A 16,191-nucleotide genomic window follows, 5' to 3' on the forward strand; every position below is an offset into this window, starting at 1 on the left:
ATTCAGAAGAATCACCCACCACCAATCTTTGTCCCACTCTATTCTTCCCCACACCTGAGACCCGGCACACCCAGTAGCCTGGGGCCTCAACTGCTCCAGGAGCCAGACCCTAGAGACAGGGGTGGGGCAGGCTGGGACGGGTCGCCAAGCACAAGCCTTGCCGACACCAGCCAGCTCTGCTCCTGGGGGAAGGTGCTCAGTACTGCTCTGCGCCACCGGCCAGCGATGCACAGTTGACAAGCCACCTCGCACCCATCGCCTTGTCCTGTGCTCACAGCAGCCCTGGAGGTGGGAAAGGTAGAGTTTATGAGCTTCATTTCACAAACATAGAAATCAAGACCAGGCATGGTTATGTGAGTTGCCCCGGTTTGCAGAGCAGGCTTGGGGCAAAGCTGGGACTGCGAGACTGTCACCTGGTTAGAGCATAATATATGGTGCTGCTGTTCCAAGAAGCTGATCCTATAGTTGTAAGAACTCTCAGTTGCAAATGACAGAAACCCATTTCAAATAAGCATAAGCAGCCACATAAGCTATTGGCTTATGGAACTGAAATGCCTATGGTTCACCTCATTCAGGCAGGGCTGGATCCAGGGGCGCAAATGAAATTATCAAGATTCAGACCATCAGCACCTCTGAGCTCTATGTTCTCTGTCTTGATTTCACCCTGAGGCTTGCCCTCTCCAAGAGGTGGCCCTTGGCAGCTGCAACCCCAGCCCACTAACTTAGCAACCCAATAGTAAAGAATATTATTCTTTCTCAATAGTTCTAACCAAGTTCCAGGATTATCCTTAATGCACCAACTCAGTCACATGGCCATCCCTGAGCCAATCACTCATGTTAGGGTGGCGGGATGTGTTGATTGGCCAGATCTAGGTCATGTGCTCACCCTATAGCCAGGTGAATTCTGATCGGCCATGACCAAATCACATGCCATCCCAAGAAGCTGAAAATGGAGTCACCCCTGACCCTACACACACAGGCTGAAGTGGGGGAGAAGTCATTCCCTATGGTGGAATCAGGGTGTTGTTCCCAGCAGAGGGAGAATGGATGCTCCTCAGGCAGCTAGAACAGAGGTCCCCTCCAGACTCCTGGTACAGACCAGCGATGCCAACTCTCCCACCCATCACAGAGAAGCACGCCATGATCACTCTCCCCACCACCTGATCCTGAACCAGTCTCGCTAACTGTAGGCTCCAGGCGTGAGGCTCAGGCCAGAGACCCAGGCTGGCCACTCCCTGCGGACTCAAGCCTGCACTACCAGCTGAAGGGGGTAGTGGTGCATGTTCCAGGAGCCTGGGCCTCCTCCTCATGGGGAGAGATGAAGTCTCTAAGTCTCTAAGGAGTGGGCAAGGCAGGGACCCCAAATCAAAAAGCCACAGCCGTGAGACAGGGAAGAGGAAAAGAAGCAATCCAGGCTCTCAGGCCCAGACAGACTCTGGAATGAAAAGAAAATCTCAGGCAGTGAAGAGAAAGAAGCCAACCAGCAAAGCTTAAAGAGCACCCCAGACTTGGAGGAAACACACAATACTCATCCCATTCATTCACTCATTTGTCCACTTGTTTATTTAACAGCCTACTGTGGATTAGGCACTGGAAGGGCAGCAGTGAACAAGGCAGAGATGCTGTCTTGGAATTTACAGTAGAGTGGAATTAACAGACATATAATTAAACTTGTAATGAATTATTTATAATATGTCCCAGAAAGAGAGGCTCAGGATGCTTGTGGGGGCAAATAATTAGATGGCATCAGCCTGGGGACATATTTATGGTAAGATCTGAAGCACAAGTAGAAATTGATCAAATGGAGGACGAATGGGGAGGGATGTTCCAGGCAGAGTGCACATGCAAAGGCCCTGGGGCAGGGAAGATAAAACAAAGCCTGTGCAGGGGGAGTTGGTGAGCAACAATCTGGAGATGGGCCCGGCCTGATCACACCTCATATAGCCCAGGTAAAGGATTCTTGTCATTATTCAACCGGAAGCCACCTTGCCTAAGAGTCCCTCAGACACATACACACAACAGACAGACATTCAGCAAATATTTATGAAGCACCTACTATGTACCTAGCTGGGTGCATGATGTTTGAGATTCAGTGGTGCTTACATTCTAGCGAAGAAGTCGGGGAAGAAATGAGGCAATAAATATAAACAGGACAATTAGCACACTCACAGGTAATCGGAATCTCCATAAAGGAAGCCACTGGAGGTGTTCAAGTGAGGCGGGGACCTGAGTGCTCCTTGAAGGAAGGGCCAGCAGAGAGAGAGTGGTCCAGAAAGCGAGAGCCGCTAGAAGACGTGCCCCAGTGCACTCACACAGAGTCGCATCCACACACGGGCGCCACATGCCCATTGACATTCTCTGCTCTTCCAAAATGCATTTGCACCCACCTCTGACAACCCAGGTCTCCTCTCCGAATCTTACCCCTCCTCACTCATCACACACACACCCGCCCTGGACACACCCCATTCAGAGACAGTCCCTGCCACACCCCCATCCTAGGGCAGCTCGCAAAGATGCTGGGAGCTGCGTGGGCAGAAAGAACGGGGATGTGGAGGAGGGACGTCCAGCCAGGAGGCCTGGGGGGAGCTCAGATTCTGGGGGAAGCACCAGGACGTCCACGCGGGTTGCAGGGAGGCGGCCAGGCTCTTTACCTTGCAGAACTAAATCCCAGTGTGGTGTTTGCTCAAAAAACACCAGAACTATTCCTGGATGTCAGGTGCACTTAATGGTTGCCGTGGCAACCACCCTTGCTTAATGAATAGAAGAGAGTAAAAGACGCCCCGGATAAATGTCAGGGCGCGGGATGGATTTGCTTGGGAGCAAATCTGTTAGTGCCGGGCAGAGCTGACCAGTGGAGGTTGAAATGAACAGTCCAGGGTAGCTGGCAACGGATCCAGGAGCCGTTCTTCCCTTTCTCAGTTTAGCATAGTCAGAACGCTAACATTTAACAAAATGTCAAAAAGTGTGGCTCTTTATACAGACAGTTAAACATAGGCTCCGGTTTTCTGGGTTTGATTCTGCACATGTTTACGGAGTTTGCGGGGGTGCAGAAATCTAAGCCCAGGTCTCTCAGGAGTTGAGATGCCACTTTTTTTTTTTTAAAACCCTTCTGCATTATTTTTTTAAATGAAGAAAGTACAAAGTGCCAAAGTGGGTTTAAAAATAAGCTTTTGAACTCCAAACCTCCACACATTATATTGTCATTGTTGCCATTTCTATGCTGCTTACAGGATAGGAAGGCAAATGGTAGGATCTGGGGACAAGGTATGGGTTAGCAGCCGCACGATGAGTGGCCCTGGAGTCTGTTGGTGCGTCTCAGTGACTGTGCACAGCCGCGTTGGGGAATCACAGCAAAGTCTTTCAGAATCTGTGAAAGTGGAGCCCAAGTTCAAGGCACGGCCGGCTCTACACTTACAGCTACAGTCGGGAACCTGGGACTCAGCCTGCCTGTGATGCTCAATTGTTGGAAGACCTCAAACAAGTCTTAAAAGGCCTCAACCCCAAACCTTGTAAGAGGGAATAATACCCCCCACAAACCTTCCTTACCCCCAAACCCACCTTTCCTGTCCTCCAGCAGAGGTCTCAAACATTCACAGAAGCCAAGTCCTTCATGGACATGATGATGCTACGCTGCGTCCATCTGGCTACAGAGGCTGAAGCACCTTCCTGCTGTCAGGGCTGCACTCTCGGGCCCTGATGTGTGTCAGAATCCTGCAGGAGCCTGTTGCAAAACACAAGTTCCAGAACCTCCAATTAAGCGTGTTGTGCAGGGGCCCAGGAATGCAGGCTTTTGTTTGTTTGCTTGTTTTAACAAACGCCTGAGTGATTCTTGCACAGGCGGATCCTACTTTTTCAGGCACCTCAGGAGGAGAGATGTCACCCCATAAAAGCAGCTGAGATGAGAGGGCCACAGCCAGGACCCTTGCTGTCTTCCAATCCTTCTCCCCAGAGACCCCGCCGCTGCCACAGCAGCCTCCGTGGTCTGGAAGCAGAACGAGTTCTCAACTCATTTTAATGTCTACCAAGGCAGGGTTCGGAAGCTGTTTAGACCCTCCAAGCAATCAAATAATCACAGTGACCACCCAACTCGCATAGATATCCAACATTCAAATAATAAAACTAAGCTATTCAATAAGGAAGATCAACCCACTTCTGATTTTTTTCCCATGGCATTTTAATGCTTTTTGGTAAATGTCAAATATCAAATAGTTTCCAGTTCTCATTCTCTCTCTGTCTCTCTCTGTACCCCTGCTTTGCTGGTACCCCAAATACATAACTATTCTGCCTAATTAGTTAATCCTGCAGCAGTGCCTATGAAGTTGCAGGTACTGTGTTGGTGAACTGGAACATGCCCTGACAGCTAGATTAGGGTGCACTGGGGTCTTGGCTCTGTGCCCCGGGACTGACCAGAATCTGAGCTCCGAACCCTCAATTAGCCAAATAATTAAGGACCGAGGAAAACACTTCACCGCAAATCTCCCAAATCCACACAATCAGTCTATCGAGCAAAGCTCTCAACACCAGGCTCTTCAGAAATAAAGCAGGCCTAGGCTGGGCGCAGAGGCTCACGCCTGTAATCCCAGCACTTTAGGAGGCTGAGGCGGGAGGATCTCTTGAGGCCAGGAGTTTGAGACCAGCCTGAGCAATATATCGAGACCCCATCTCTACAAAAAGTAGAAAAATTAGCAGGTGTGGTGGCGCAGGCACCTGTAGTTCCAGGAGGAGCACTTGAGCCCAGCAGTTGGAGGTTGCAGTGAGCTATGATGATGACACTGCACTCTACCCGGGGTGACAGAGAGACTTTGTCTCAAAAAAAAAAAAAAAACGAAAAGAAAAGAAAGAACGAAAGAAAAGAAACAAATAAACAAAACAAGAAAGAATGCAGGCCTATTAATTGTGGGTGGAGAAGCACAGGTACTTACCACTATCTGAAATCATTTTTTCCTTTTTACTGATGCCTCTGTTTCATTTATTTCTTTGCTTACTCTAGGTCTTTCCCCACTAGAATACAACAGCCTTGAGATCTGGAACCTAGTCTGTTTTGTTCACTGATAAATTCCAAGTACTCAGGACAGTGCTTAACACAGGGTAGGCACCCCAGTAGACATCTGTTGAACAAGAGAATGAATCAGGGTTTGCACCAACGGCAGTTCTGTTACATCAGAAGAAAATATTTATTTCTCAGTAATTCATCTTATGAGTCTCCTATTAGAAGGAGTAACTCAGAATCTCCATATTCCTAGTGCTTCATCTTGCTCAGAGAAACCAAGTTAAGTTCAGGGTCCTTATTGCCATGAATTCATTATCCCAATCTCGACATGTGCAAGGCTGCAGGGGCAGGCAAGTGAACTCTGGCTTAACATGAATATGTGCGTTAATAAAATTGCTTATAAAATCGGTCTCTGCACAAACGTCCTCCCCACCCCACCTGCTCCACACCTCTGCCCTGTTTAACACTCTGCGATTCACTCTTTTTCTCTGGCAGCCTCTCTCTGATTGCCAGCTCTTGTCAACATGTGACAATACAATGCAAATAGGAAGCAAAACGTGATGTGCCAACCCCAGGCAAATGAGAGCCTGCCGCAGGGGCTGGAGCTAACAAAGGAAGAAGAGAAAATTGACAAGAATGATGATGCGATAGACACGTCCAATGATTTGAATATCAAAGGATTAACAGAAGCCCTTGGGAAAGCGGATGACATGCTCAAATTTTTTTCTTTTGCAAAAATGACCCACTTTACACTACCACTGTGAAAGTCAAACTTCATGATCCTGTCAGGGAAGCGAAGGATTTCATATTGGACCATCATGAGATCTTTTCAGAAAAATGATGCGTCTCCACCCCCTGCCCCAAAAAATCAACACGGGTACCTTTTTTTCCCCCTAATGCATAGTTAGAAAAGATCAGACAAAATAAATGTTTCCACAAATTATAATTTCATTTTCAAGATAAAGTTGGAAGCATAACTTTGGACTTCATATGAAATAGGAATCCCATTTTTAAGTGAACTCGCTTGAAGGCTGTGGTTCTCCACCTTAGCCGAATAGTTGGAATCACCTGGAGAGTTCTGGAAAATCCAGATGCCCAGACTGAGTAAGTAAGAATCTCTGGTAGAGCCCAAGCCTCAGCAATTTTCAAACCTCCCTCCCTTCCCAAGGTAATTCTAACATGAGCCAACATTGAGAATCACTGGTTTAAGGTATCCTTTTCTTAATTATTATTTTTATTTATTTATGTTTTTAAGACAAGGTCTCACTCTGTTGCCCAGGCTAGAGTACAGTGGTGTCATCATAGCTCACTGCCACCTCCAACTCCTGGACTCAAGTGATCCTATGTGTACACCATCACGCCCAGCTAATTTTTAAAAATTTTTTATAGAGACACAGTCTCGCTATGTTGCTCAGGCTGGTCTCGAACTCCTGGGCTCAAGCAATCCTCCTGCCTCAGCCTCCCAAAGTGCTAGGATTACAGGCGTGAGCCACTGCACCCAGCCATAAGGTATTCTTATCCTCAGATAACAAAGATCTGCTGTAACGCCAGGAACCCAAACATTCTTACAGTCGGGGTGTTGCTCTTGCTTTCTTAACCCAAGTACCCAGGGAGCATAAACAAACATATATGGGCTCTTTTTTCCCCGACCTCTCAAGGCAAATTCATCACAGTGGGGATCTACCAGAAGACCTACATTGCAGGACCCAGAGGGCTTCCTTTTGAGCTCTGAGTGGGGCTTTGGGGCCTGGAATGTGATTGCATTGGCTGGGTTCATGGCTGAGATGGATGCCAAGCTCTGGGCACTGGGTTGGCCCCATTTCTGGGCTAGACCAGTTGTTCTGGGTACTGTAGCTGGTCTGGGTGGGCTGGTCAGGAGTGTCAACTCTCACTCTGAGCACCTGGTGACTGTCCAGAGCCTGTTCCAAAGGAATGTCCTTTTGCTAGATTGTTGGACCCACAGCCACCAAAGTTTGCCCCCAGACCACCAATGTGAGCTGCTCACAGTCCAGAGGAGACAGATGTGAAGAATTCCTTCTGGAAGACCACGAAGAGGCTCCGCTGATGTTCTCTTCTTCCACTGGAGGAGGGACATCCTGGGGAAGTCTGCCCCTTCTCCATTCAGGACCTCCCTTCAGGACTGCAAACTTGGAAGGGTTGGGCCGTGTGTGACAGTCTCACTTCCCAGGCTTCTCTGCTCTGGATTCAGTATTTCTTGACTTGAAGCCAAAAACACTTAATGCACAGCTGTCTTTGAACAACCAAAAAAAGCTCTGTCTAGCCTTTGGCCAAGTTTGGCATAGCAGGTGGTCTAGGTCTGCTCCCAGTGAATGGTGATGGCCCCCCAGGCTCCCTGCATGGCTATACACACGTGCATGTAGCGACATCACAGGTCTGCACAGGTGTACGTGTGTCTGAGGGCGGGAGAAGGGAAACCACACTCTCCAGCTTCGCACTGGTTTCCTCTAACCCCTATCCCCAGAAGACAGATAACAATGACATTAATAGCTGTCCCTCATGAGCCCTCTTCTTGATGCCCCACACTACATTAGATTTTGCTAAGTACTAAGATTTTGCTAAGAGCTCAGGGTTTAGGGTTAGACAGACCTTGGTTTTATGTCTGTTTCCCCATCTATAAATTTATTTATTGGATTAACATACACTTAAGTAATACCATGTGCTAAGCATTGCTCTAAAGTACTTGACAAACATTGACTCTTCTACTCCTCATAAAAACCCTAAGAGGTAGATGCCATTGTTATCTTGGCTTACAGAGGAGGAAACTGAGGCACACATAAGTTAACCAACTTGCAGAGCTGGCATCCAAACTCAGGCATTCTAGCTCCAAAACCCATGCTCCTCAACCCACCCTATAACCAATAGCAGTGCCTGCTTTGCGGGGCTGTGAGGAATACCTGAATAGCCCTTAACCCGATGCCTGGCAGACTACATCTAAATGAACAGTGGATGATATAATGATTTCTTTTGAAACTCCCAACAATCTGGAGATTATTAACATTTTAAAAATGAGGAGATCAATGCTTGGGCAAATAAATAACTTGCCCAAGGTTAGTGAGTCCATTCGGGACTCTGCTATAATACAGTACCATAGACTGAGTGGCTTATAAACAATGCAAGTTTATTTCTCATGGTCTGGAGGCTGGAAGTCTGAGGTCGGGGTGCCGGCACGGTGGGGTTCTGGGGAGGCCTTCTTCCACATTGCTGATTACCTTCTCGTTGTTATCTTCACATGGTAGAAAGAGGATGAGAGAGCTCTCTGGAGTCCCTTTTATAAGGGTACTAATCCCTTAGTTTGATGACCTAATCACCTCCCAAAGGCCCTACTCCTAATGTCATCATACTGGGTGTTTCAACATATGAATTTGGGGGGACACATTCAATCCAGTGCACAAGGTCATCCAACCCGCAAGTTAGTAGTGGGGCAGGGATTCAAATTCAAGCCTGAGGGCTCCAAAGCCTGTGTTCCCACCAGTACACCACACTACCCTTCTAGAAGTCACACAGGTACCTGCTGAAGAAGAGGCAGCCCACGTGTCCCCCAGACCACAACCATTGACTTGTGTGTAAAAATTCATGGCGAGCAGCCATGTACGTCTTCGTGATTGCTGGTGACCACATCCCGGGCTCAGGTTTGGATCTGAAAGGAAATGTTCACAACGGGGACTCTGAGCCCCATGTTCAGCTCAAGTCACTCGGAGGTGGCACTTTGCCTTGAGATAGAGGATAAAGGGCTTAAGAGGGACAAGCACAAGCATCCCATTTCCAGGCTCCCTCCCTACCCCTGCATGTTTAGAAGCCACCCAGGCCCAGGGAGGGCCTTTAGGTCGCCCCAAAACTGGCTGCCCTGAGGTCACTCTCAACCCTGAGGAAGAGCTGGGGCTGACCTTGGTCCATGTGCAAGTCAACCCCCTTGATTTTCCAGAGGTCCCAGGGCTTAAGGGACAGCTGGAAGGGGAGTTGGTGGACCCAGTGAAACCACCACCACAGTTGGCCCCCTCTCTCCCCGTGGGCCTCTCTTCTGTTCCTCAAACCCACCAGGCTCATCCCAGCTCAGACCCCTGGCACTTGCGGTTCCCACTGCCTGGAAAGCCCTTTCCTGATTCTTCTGCTAACTAGTTCCTTCTCTTTTGTCAGATCTGAGCTTAAACATCCCCCTCACTCCTGACTACCCAATCCAAGGTCCCCACCCAATGCAGAGTCACCCTCGCATCACCCTGTTTTCTATCCTTCAAAACACAGTCATCGTGTTCATTTATTTACCAATCTGTAGTCTCTTCTCAGTGAGAATGGAAGTTCTGAGGACGAGGACCTTCTCTGTCTTGGGCACTGGTGAATCTCCTAGGCCCTAAAACCAATCTGCACAGCCCAGTCCTCCACTCTATCCTGGATTCCCTGTACCCCAACCCACCCCCGCAACCTCTCACCTGCACCCTCCGGATCTGCCCTTCAGCCCAAGCACTATCAATCCTCTCCTGGCCCCAAGCCACTCTGAGTTCTCAAATGCATTTTCTCCTGTGCATTCTCTCTCCTCATCACACATGCTATTCCCTCTGCTTCCAGAAACACGCCTCCTTTCCGCTGATTAACTTCTAATTAACCTTCAGGTCTCAGCTTAGACATGATTTCATTCAACATTCAGGTAAAAAAAATTATTCTACCGAGTCAGCAGGTGAGAGAATTTTGGGTGGTGGGGGAAGTGCTTTTACTTTTAATCCTTTCCATCGTGTTTGGATTTTCCAACTGTGTACATATATTCTTTTAATTTAAAAGGGATTATCGGAATAAAGGATAATGGACTGCTTCTTTTTTTCTTTGTAACGTTTCTCTGCATTGAAAAAATACCCTAATAAATGTTACTTTTAAATGCCGGTAACCACAATGACTTAATTATCACCACTTTGTTGCATGGTTTAATATCATATAAGAAACTGCCGCACTGAGTTTTTCCATTCATTCTAATGTTTTTTTTTTGTTTTTTTAGCAAATTGCTTTCCCCAAGAATGAGCCCCAAGTAGACTAATTCTATCACCTGGAAAACAAAAACAAAAAACGGTAGTTTTATCCTATTATTTCTATTGCTTACAACTCTTAATTCTGTTTTATTCCTTCTCATGCTAGCTAGACCTTGCAGAACCCTGGTAAATAATAGATTCAATGGTGGGCATTCTTGTCTCATTCTTGATTTTAATAAAAATATTTCTAGAGTTTGACCTTGAAGAAGGATTATCAGAAGTTATAGCTAGATAGGAAGAATAAGGTCCCGCATTCTGTAGCACTATAGGGTGAATATAGTGAACAATAATTTAGTGTATATTTTCCAAAAAGCTAGAAGAAAGGATTTTGAATGTTTACAATACAAAGAAATGATAAATGTTCTAGGTGATGGATATGCTATTACCCTGATTTGATCATTACACATTGTATGCATGTATCAAAATATCACTCTGCATCCATAAATATGTGCAATTATTACAAGTCAACTAAAAATAAAAGGCGGAAAAGGGAATGTTGGTTTAAGGGTGGCACCCTTTCTCATGTTTTTCCATTGTCTGAACCAGAGATTTTCTGAACCAGAACATTATTGGCACAATCATCTCTGCCAAGGATGAGGCTGTGGTCACCACAAAGCCAGTCTCAGCAACTATATTAATACTTCCACACTTCAGGAAATCTCTCTTGGCTCTACCGTCCATTCCAAACCTCTTCCTGGGGTCCTGGGGTCTGTGCAATCTCACAGCCCAGTTCTTACATCTGCCCTATGCTGGTTCCCCATCACCTCTCACCTGTAACCACTGGATCTGTCCCCCAGACCAACCACCCTCAATCCTCTTCCTGGTTTGCTTCATTCCTGATTTCTACTTCTTTCTGCTCCAATGTCTTAGCTTAAAGCTGTGCTAAGACAGTATTTGTCTCTACATCCTGACTTCATCCTTGCAGTTGGAATGTTTCCAACATCTCTGTTGGTTCCATCCCCTGCAGGTGGTGGCGAGTCCAACCCCATTCTATTTTTCTTCGATTTACTGTTATGGGGAAATACTCCTAAGAGAATGGGAGCGAGAAGAAAGAACAGCATGATCTCAATTTTGTAAAACCATTTGTGTGTGAAAGCACAGGGAAAAAAGCCTGGAAGGAAATATGCAAAAATGCTAAGTAGTGGTTATTTCTGGGGAGCAAGCAATATGCTACTTATATGAATGGCCAAGTTCACTTTGTGATGAGTGTAGGCCTTGGGATGCCAGCAGCTTCATTTTCAGTATGGAGTCTTTCTTGGGGAAATTCTTGATGCTATTTCCTTATATATTGCCTTTTAAAATCTCACCATGGTGCCAATGTGTCTCTTATGGTCTAAAATACCTACCCAAACCAATGGTAATAATAGCTATAATTTATTGAGTTCTTACTATGTGCCAAGGTCTGTACTAAACGCTTTACATCATTGCCTGATTAAAAGATTTATGTGTAAAGTGCTGAGAACAGCAAGTGGTGCTGTAACTATGATTACTGCCTCAATTAATTCTTAACGGCAACTCCATGAAGTTACTATTATTATCTTCACTCTGTAGAAGAAGAAACTGAGGTTTGGAGGTAATTCACTGTAGGTACCACAGCTAGTAAGCGGCTGAGTCAGGATTCATATCCAAGTGTGTCACCAAAGACTGGGCTCTTACTGAATACATTTTGGTTCAGGGGTTGCAAACTCAAATATCTACAGGGCCAGGCAAGTAACATGGGGCCAGGTGGGGACTTTGGCCAACTGGGGGGTTTGTCCAGCTAAAAGAATACGATTCCTAGAGTGGTTAGAAACTTTGGCTTTGGAGTCAGCCAGACCTACACTTAAGTGCACCATTTACTAGCTGTGTCCTTGGGCTGACTTTGCTAAGCCTCAGTTTCCTCATTCATAAAATAGAGATCATAATACCAGGCACCTTATGAGGCTGGTTTGAGAGCTCAAGAGGATAAAGGGTGTAAAATACTTAGGATGGCACCTGGTATGCAACAAGTGCACAATGTGTGTTACTCATGATTTAGTGCCCAGTCAACTGAAAGGGGATAGGGCTTAAAAACAAACAGGCATATATAAATGAAACTCTAAAATCTGAACAAGAATAAGGAAGGCCTTTTTTCAGTATCAGGGAAGAAATTATGGGTCTGTATTTCTTCCAAGAATTTCCTTGAGTCTTCTCTCCTGAACCCCATTCTTGGTCCTGAGTCTATTCCTTGCCTGGTAACCAAGGAGATGTTCTACATATTTCATCACATTTATAATGAAATGCCGCTGGCTTGGAGTCTACTTGTAGTGGGAATTAAATAATATGGCACTTTTATTATTATTAGATAATAATCAACACAATGATAGTAGACATCATGATAATGGCACCATTCATAGTGCAATGATGAAACCACAGGCTTTGGAATGTGGATTCGTCACTCACCAGCTGTGACACCTTCATCTCCTCTGTGATCCATCATTGTATTGTCCACAGAAAAGAACCCAAACCCTGTAAAAATAATTTAAAGAGGTTAATTCTGAGCTGAGTATGTGGGACCCTGGGCCAGAGAGCCATGCCCAAGAAGCCTTGAGCAAGTGGTCTCATGCAGGAGTGGGGAACTCATGGCCTTCTGATTTCAAGATTGTTCTTTTTAAAGTACCACACAAAGCAAGAAAAGTTTCTTCTATCTCTACTGCACCCCTTGTAATAAAAGAATTTGTTCTGTAAAATTTGGATTCAGTCAAAAGGCTGCACTTAAGGACCTAGAAGGCCACATGTAGCCTTAAGGCCGCAGCTTCCCTAATACATGGAAGACGTGTGTTGGTTTGGCCTGAAAAGTCAGGACATTTCAAAGCAGGGAATTACAGGTTATAGGTGGGTTTAAAAATTCTTTGATTTGTAATTGGTTAAAAAAAAAAATGAAGCTTTTGTCTAAAGGCTTGGAATGTTTTAAGTTAAGGAAGTCTGTTCATCAGAGACAAGCCACCAGACGTATACCCAGACTCAAGTGATCCGTTATGTAAATTGATGACCTACAGGTGTGGTTTAAGCTTTGTCTTGCATAGCCTTAGGCCGGTTAATGAGTTACAAAGGATGTCTCCAAGAAGGGAAGGGGGCATGACAAGCATGTCTGACCTCCCTTCTCCTGGCCAGCAACTCAGTAAACAAGAGTAAACAGGATACGGAATGTGAGGTTTCAGCTATGTGCCTAGCCCACTAGAAGCAGTTATTAAGTGTCAGCCACTATTGTGACATGCCTAGAGCTTCGCAAAAATTATCTCACATTCATGTATGGCCTTATTTCACTTACAATAGCTGCTCTGAAATACAAGCCCAGCTCTGTCTGATTCTTAGCCTTGTCCACTTTCCACGACACCACACAGCCCCTCCCTCCTCTCCATGCTGCCCCCCCTAGGCAGGGACTGGGACAAGAGTGCATCATTTCATGCTGTGCTGTGGTGAGAAGTTTGGAAAATTGTTTGTCATTGATAGGAACTGGCAGAGCCATTAACTGCCCCCAGAGATTGGTTAATTGGCTAGTTAACCAACACCCACAAGGATTACCAAACACCCACAACTGAGTTATGTCAAGTTTCTAATGAAGAAAGGAAAGGAAGTCAGTGCAGACAGTTGCTCCAAGACGCATCCATCGCAAATCCGTGGCTCCCAGGGGGTGAGCGACACAGCCAGAGACAGTGTGAGGTGTGATCTTTGGGGAGGGCAGAGGGGGAAGGGGATGGCCCTGCGGTCAGATGTGAGCACTGCTGGGGAGAGCGGACTATGCTGGAATGCCTGGGTTCAGATTGTTTTTTTTTTTCTTTTTTGAGACAGAATCTCACTCTGTTGTCCAGGCTAGAGTGCCGTGGAGTCAGCCTAGCTCACAGCAACCTCAAACTCCTGGGTTCAAGGAATCCTCCTGCCTCAGCCTCCCGATTAGCTGGGACTACAGGCATGTGCCACCATGCCTGGCTAATTTTTCTATATATTTTTAGTTGTCCAGCCAATTTCTTTCAATTTTCAGTAGAGACGGGGTCTCGCTCTTGCTCAGGCTGGTCTTGAACTCCTGAGCTCAAACGATCCACCCGCCTTGGCCTCCCAGAGTGCTAGGATTATATGCATGAGCCACCGCACCTGGCCTGGGCTCAGATCTTGATTGGAATTCTGGCTCCAGTGCGTGCCTGAGGGATTTCAAGCAGAATTCTGAAGGCTAATGTCCTTACCTGTAAAATGGGAGGATCTAATAAGCTGATGTACTTAAATTCCACCTGCTTTTTCCTTCTGATCAGGGGAGAGGAGGCAGATAAGAAGATAGTCCTTATAATTGGTGCTTATGCTTCATGCTGTTTCACCCTTCTACATGGGTCCCAGCATCACCCAAAATCTAAGCAGCAGCAACTATTAGTCTTCTGCTTTTTATTGTTTATTGTTTGCCTCTACTGGTCTCCTTTTTGTGCCCTCAAGAAAGATGCTGTTGGGCCTACCTTAGGCACAGCCCCCAGCAACCAGCAAAAGGATCTGCACTGTGCAGGTGAGGACTCAGGCTGGGCCCCAGAGGCCCCATCGCGGCCCGCTGGCTCAAGACTGTGTTTGTTTCCGCAGGGGCTTTCCGAGGTGTGTGCAAGAAAATCGATCACTTCCCTGAAGATGCTGACTACGAACAGGACACGGCTGAGTATCTCCTGCGTAAGTTCCCGTGCTTCTTGGGTCTCCTCTGGCGGCAAGGGAAGGGTCCCTGCCATCACTCAGCTCCCTCCGAGTTTGAGGTTTCTCAGGATCCATCCCTAGAAATGGGTAAATGCAAAGGAGCTTCAGATGCCACTAGACAAAGACATTCAAGTGGTTCTGATATCTGTGTCTCTCTTCCTTTCAATGAACCAGAAATAGAAAGGAGAGAAAAAAGTAGGTGAGTCAAAACCAAAAGGTTCTTTTTAGTCTGCTTAGGAGAAAAGCGTAAGGAATTTTCTTGAACTTGAATACAAGTTTTCACCTTCCCCAGAGGGTTGACTTAAGGTGCTAATGGGCACAGTGCTAATGGGTGAGGTGAGGTGCTAAGGGCGAGGTCCCAAGGGGCAAGGCCTGGGAGAAGAAATACAAACCAAACATCACCTCTCCTTTGACTTCCCTTCAGTTTCAATCCTACTGGGACAGGACCAGTGTCTCCATAGGATTTTTCCAAGGTCAGTCACCTGGATATGACACAAACTGTCACAACTATATAGCATGTGGGAGCTAGTAGAGTGTGGTGGCTTCGAGCAAGCCTCCTGGACTTGGCTTTGACCCTGGTTTGACTCCCTACTAGCTGGATTGGCCCCTGGGCAAGCTGCTTCACCTCTCTATCTCTTAAATTTCTTCATCTATTCTGAAATGGAGATTATAATATCATCTATCTGACAGGGTCATGAAAATGAAATAAGCTAATGCATATTACACTTAGCTCCGGGCCCAACACGTAGTCACGAGGCAATATGTGTTAGCTCTTGCTGGTTGCATGGGATTAACAATAGCAAAGTTCAACTGAAGACATGGCCTGACATTGGTCCGGGCACGGAGAGAAACTTGGTTTGGGATTTAAATGTGACTTCTTCAGCAAAAATGTACATCCAGTTCACGCAAAAGGAAAATGCTAAGGCATTGACTCATTTGCTATTCAGGAGTGTTAAATTTAAGGTGTTTTTTTTTTTCCTAACTGCCATTTTAAATTAAAACTCCAAGTAATTGTCCTACTCAGATTATGTTTGTAGCTCATAGCTTAAGAAGTGTGTTTTTAAAATTAAAATCATTTTGAGCTTTAATCATGCCTGCTAGTGTGCAGATGGCTGTGGATCTTAATCACGGAACGATATGAGCAGTGTGGTCAATGTGAAAGGAACAGTTGTTTTCAGGCTAACTTTTTTAACATAAACATATCATTTATCCCTCTTTGGTCCTTATCCATCCACTAGAATTTATTCAAACCCCCTCACACCAGCAGCTCAAAAGATTTGGTGTGGGGAGGAACAGCCACACGTAGAGACGTAGCCTGACCAAAGTTTGGGGGATGACACAGTTACTTGGACATCCTCAAAAGAGAACAGCTTTATAGTCCTCACAAATGGAGTTTTCCTGGAATGCCCATCATTTTTCTTTGTTTTTCTTTCCTACTTTGATAAAATATTTTCGCGTTTGCCCTGTTGAAGGCTAAACAGAACT

At 46.1% G+C, this 16,191-nt stretch overlaps 1 protein-coding gene across 1 annotated transcript in view; it reads left to right on the forward strand.

The window, feature by feature from the left end:
- CACNG3 (calcium voltage-gated channel auxiliary subunit gamma 3) overlaps positions 1 to 16,191 on the forward strand; it is an 83,820-nt gene that overhangs the window by 57,426 nt on the left and 10,203 nt on the right. The window contains exon 2 of the mRNA XM_045542807.1: positions 14,602 to 14,685. Within this exon, the coding sequence (XP_045398763.1) occupies positions 14,602 to 14,685 (84 nt within the window). The remainder of the gene's footprint in view (positions 1 to 14,601; positions 14,686 to 16,191) is intronic.

Source organism: Lemur catta, chromosome 2, assembly GCF_020740605.2.
Source record: "Lemur catta isolate mLemCat1 chromosome 2, mLemCat1.pri, whole genome shotgun sequence".
NCBI classification, from domain to species: Eukaryota; Metazoa; Chordata; class Mammalia; order Primates; family Lemuridae; genus Lemur; species Lemur catta.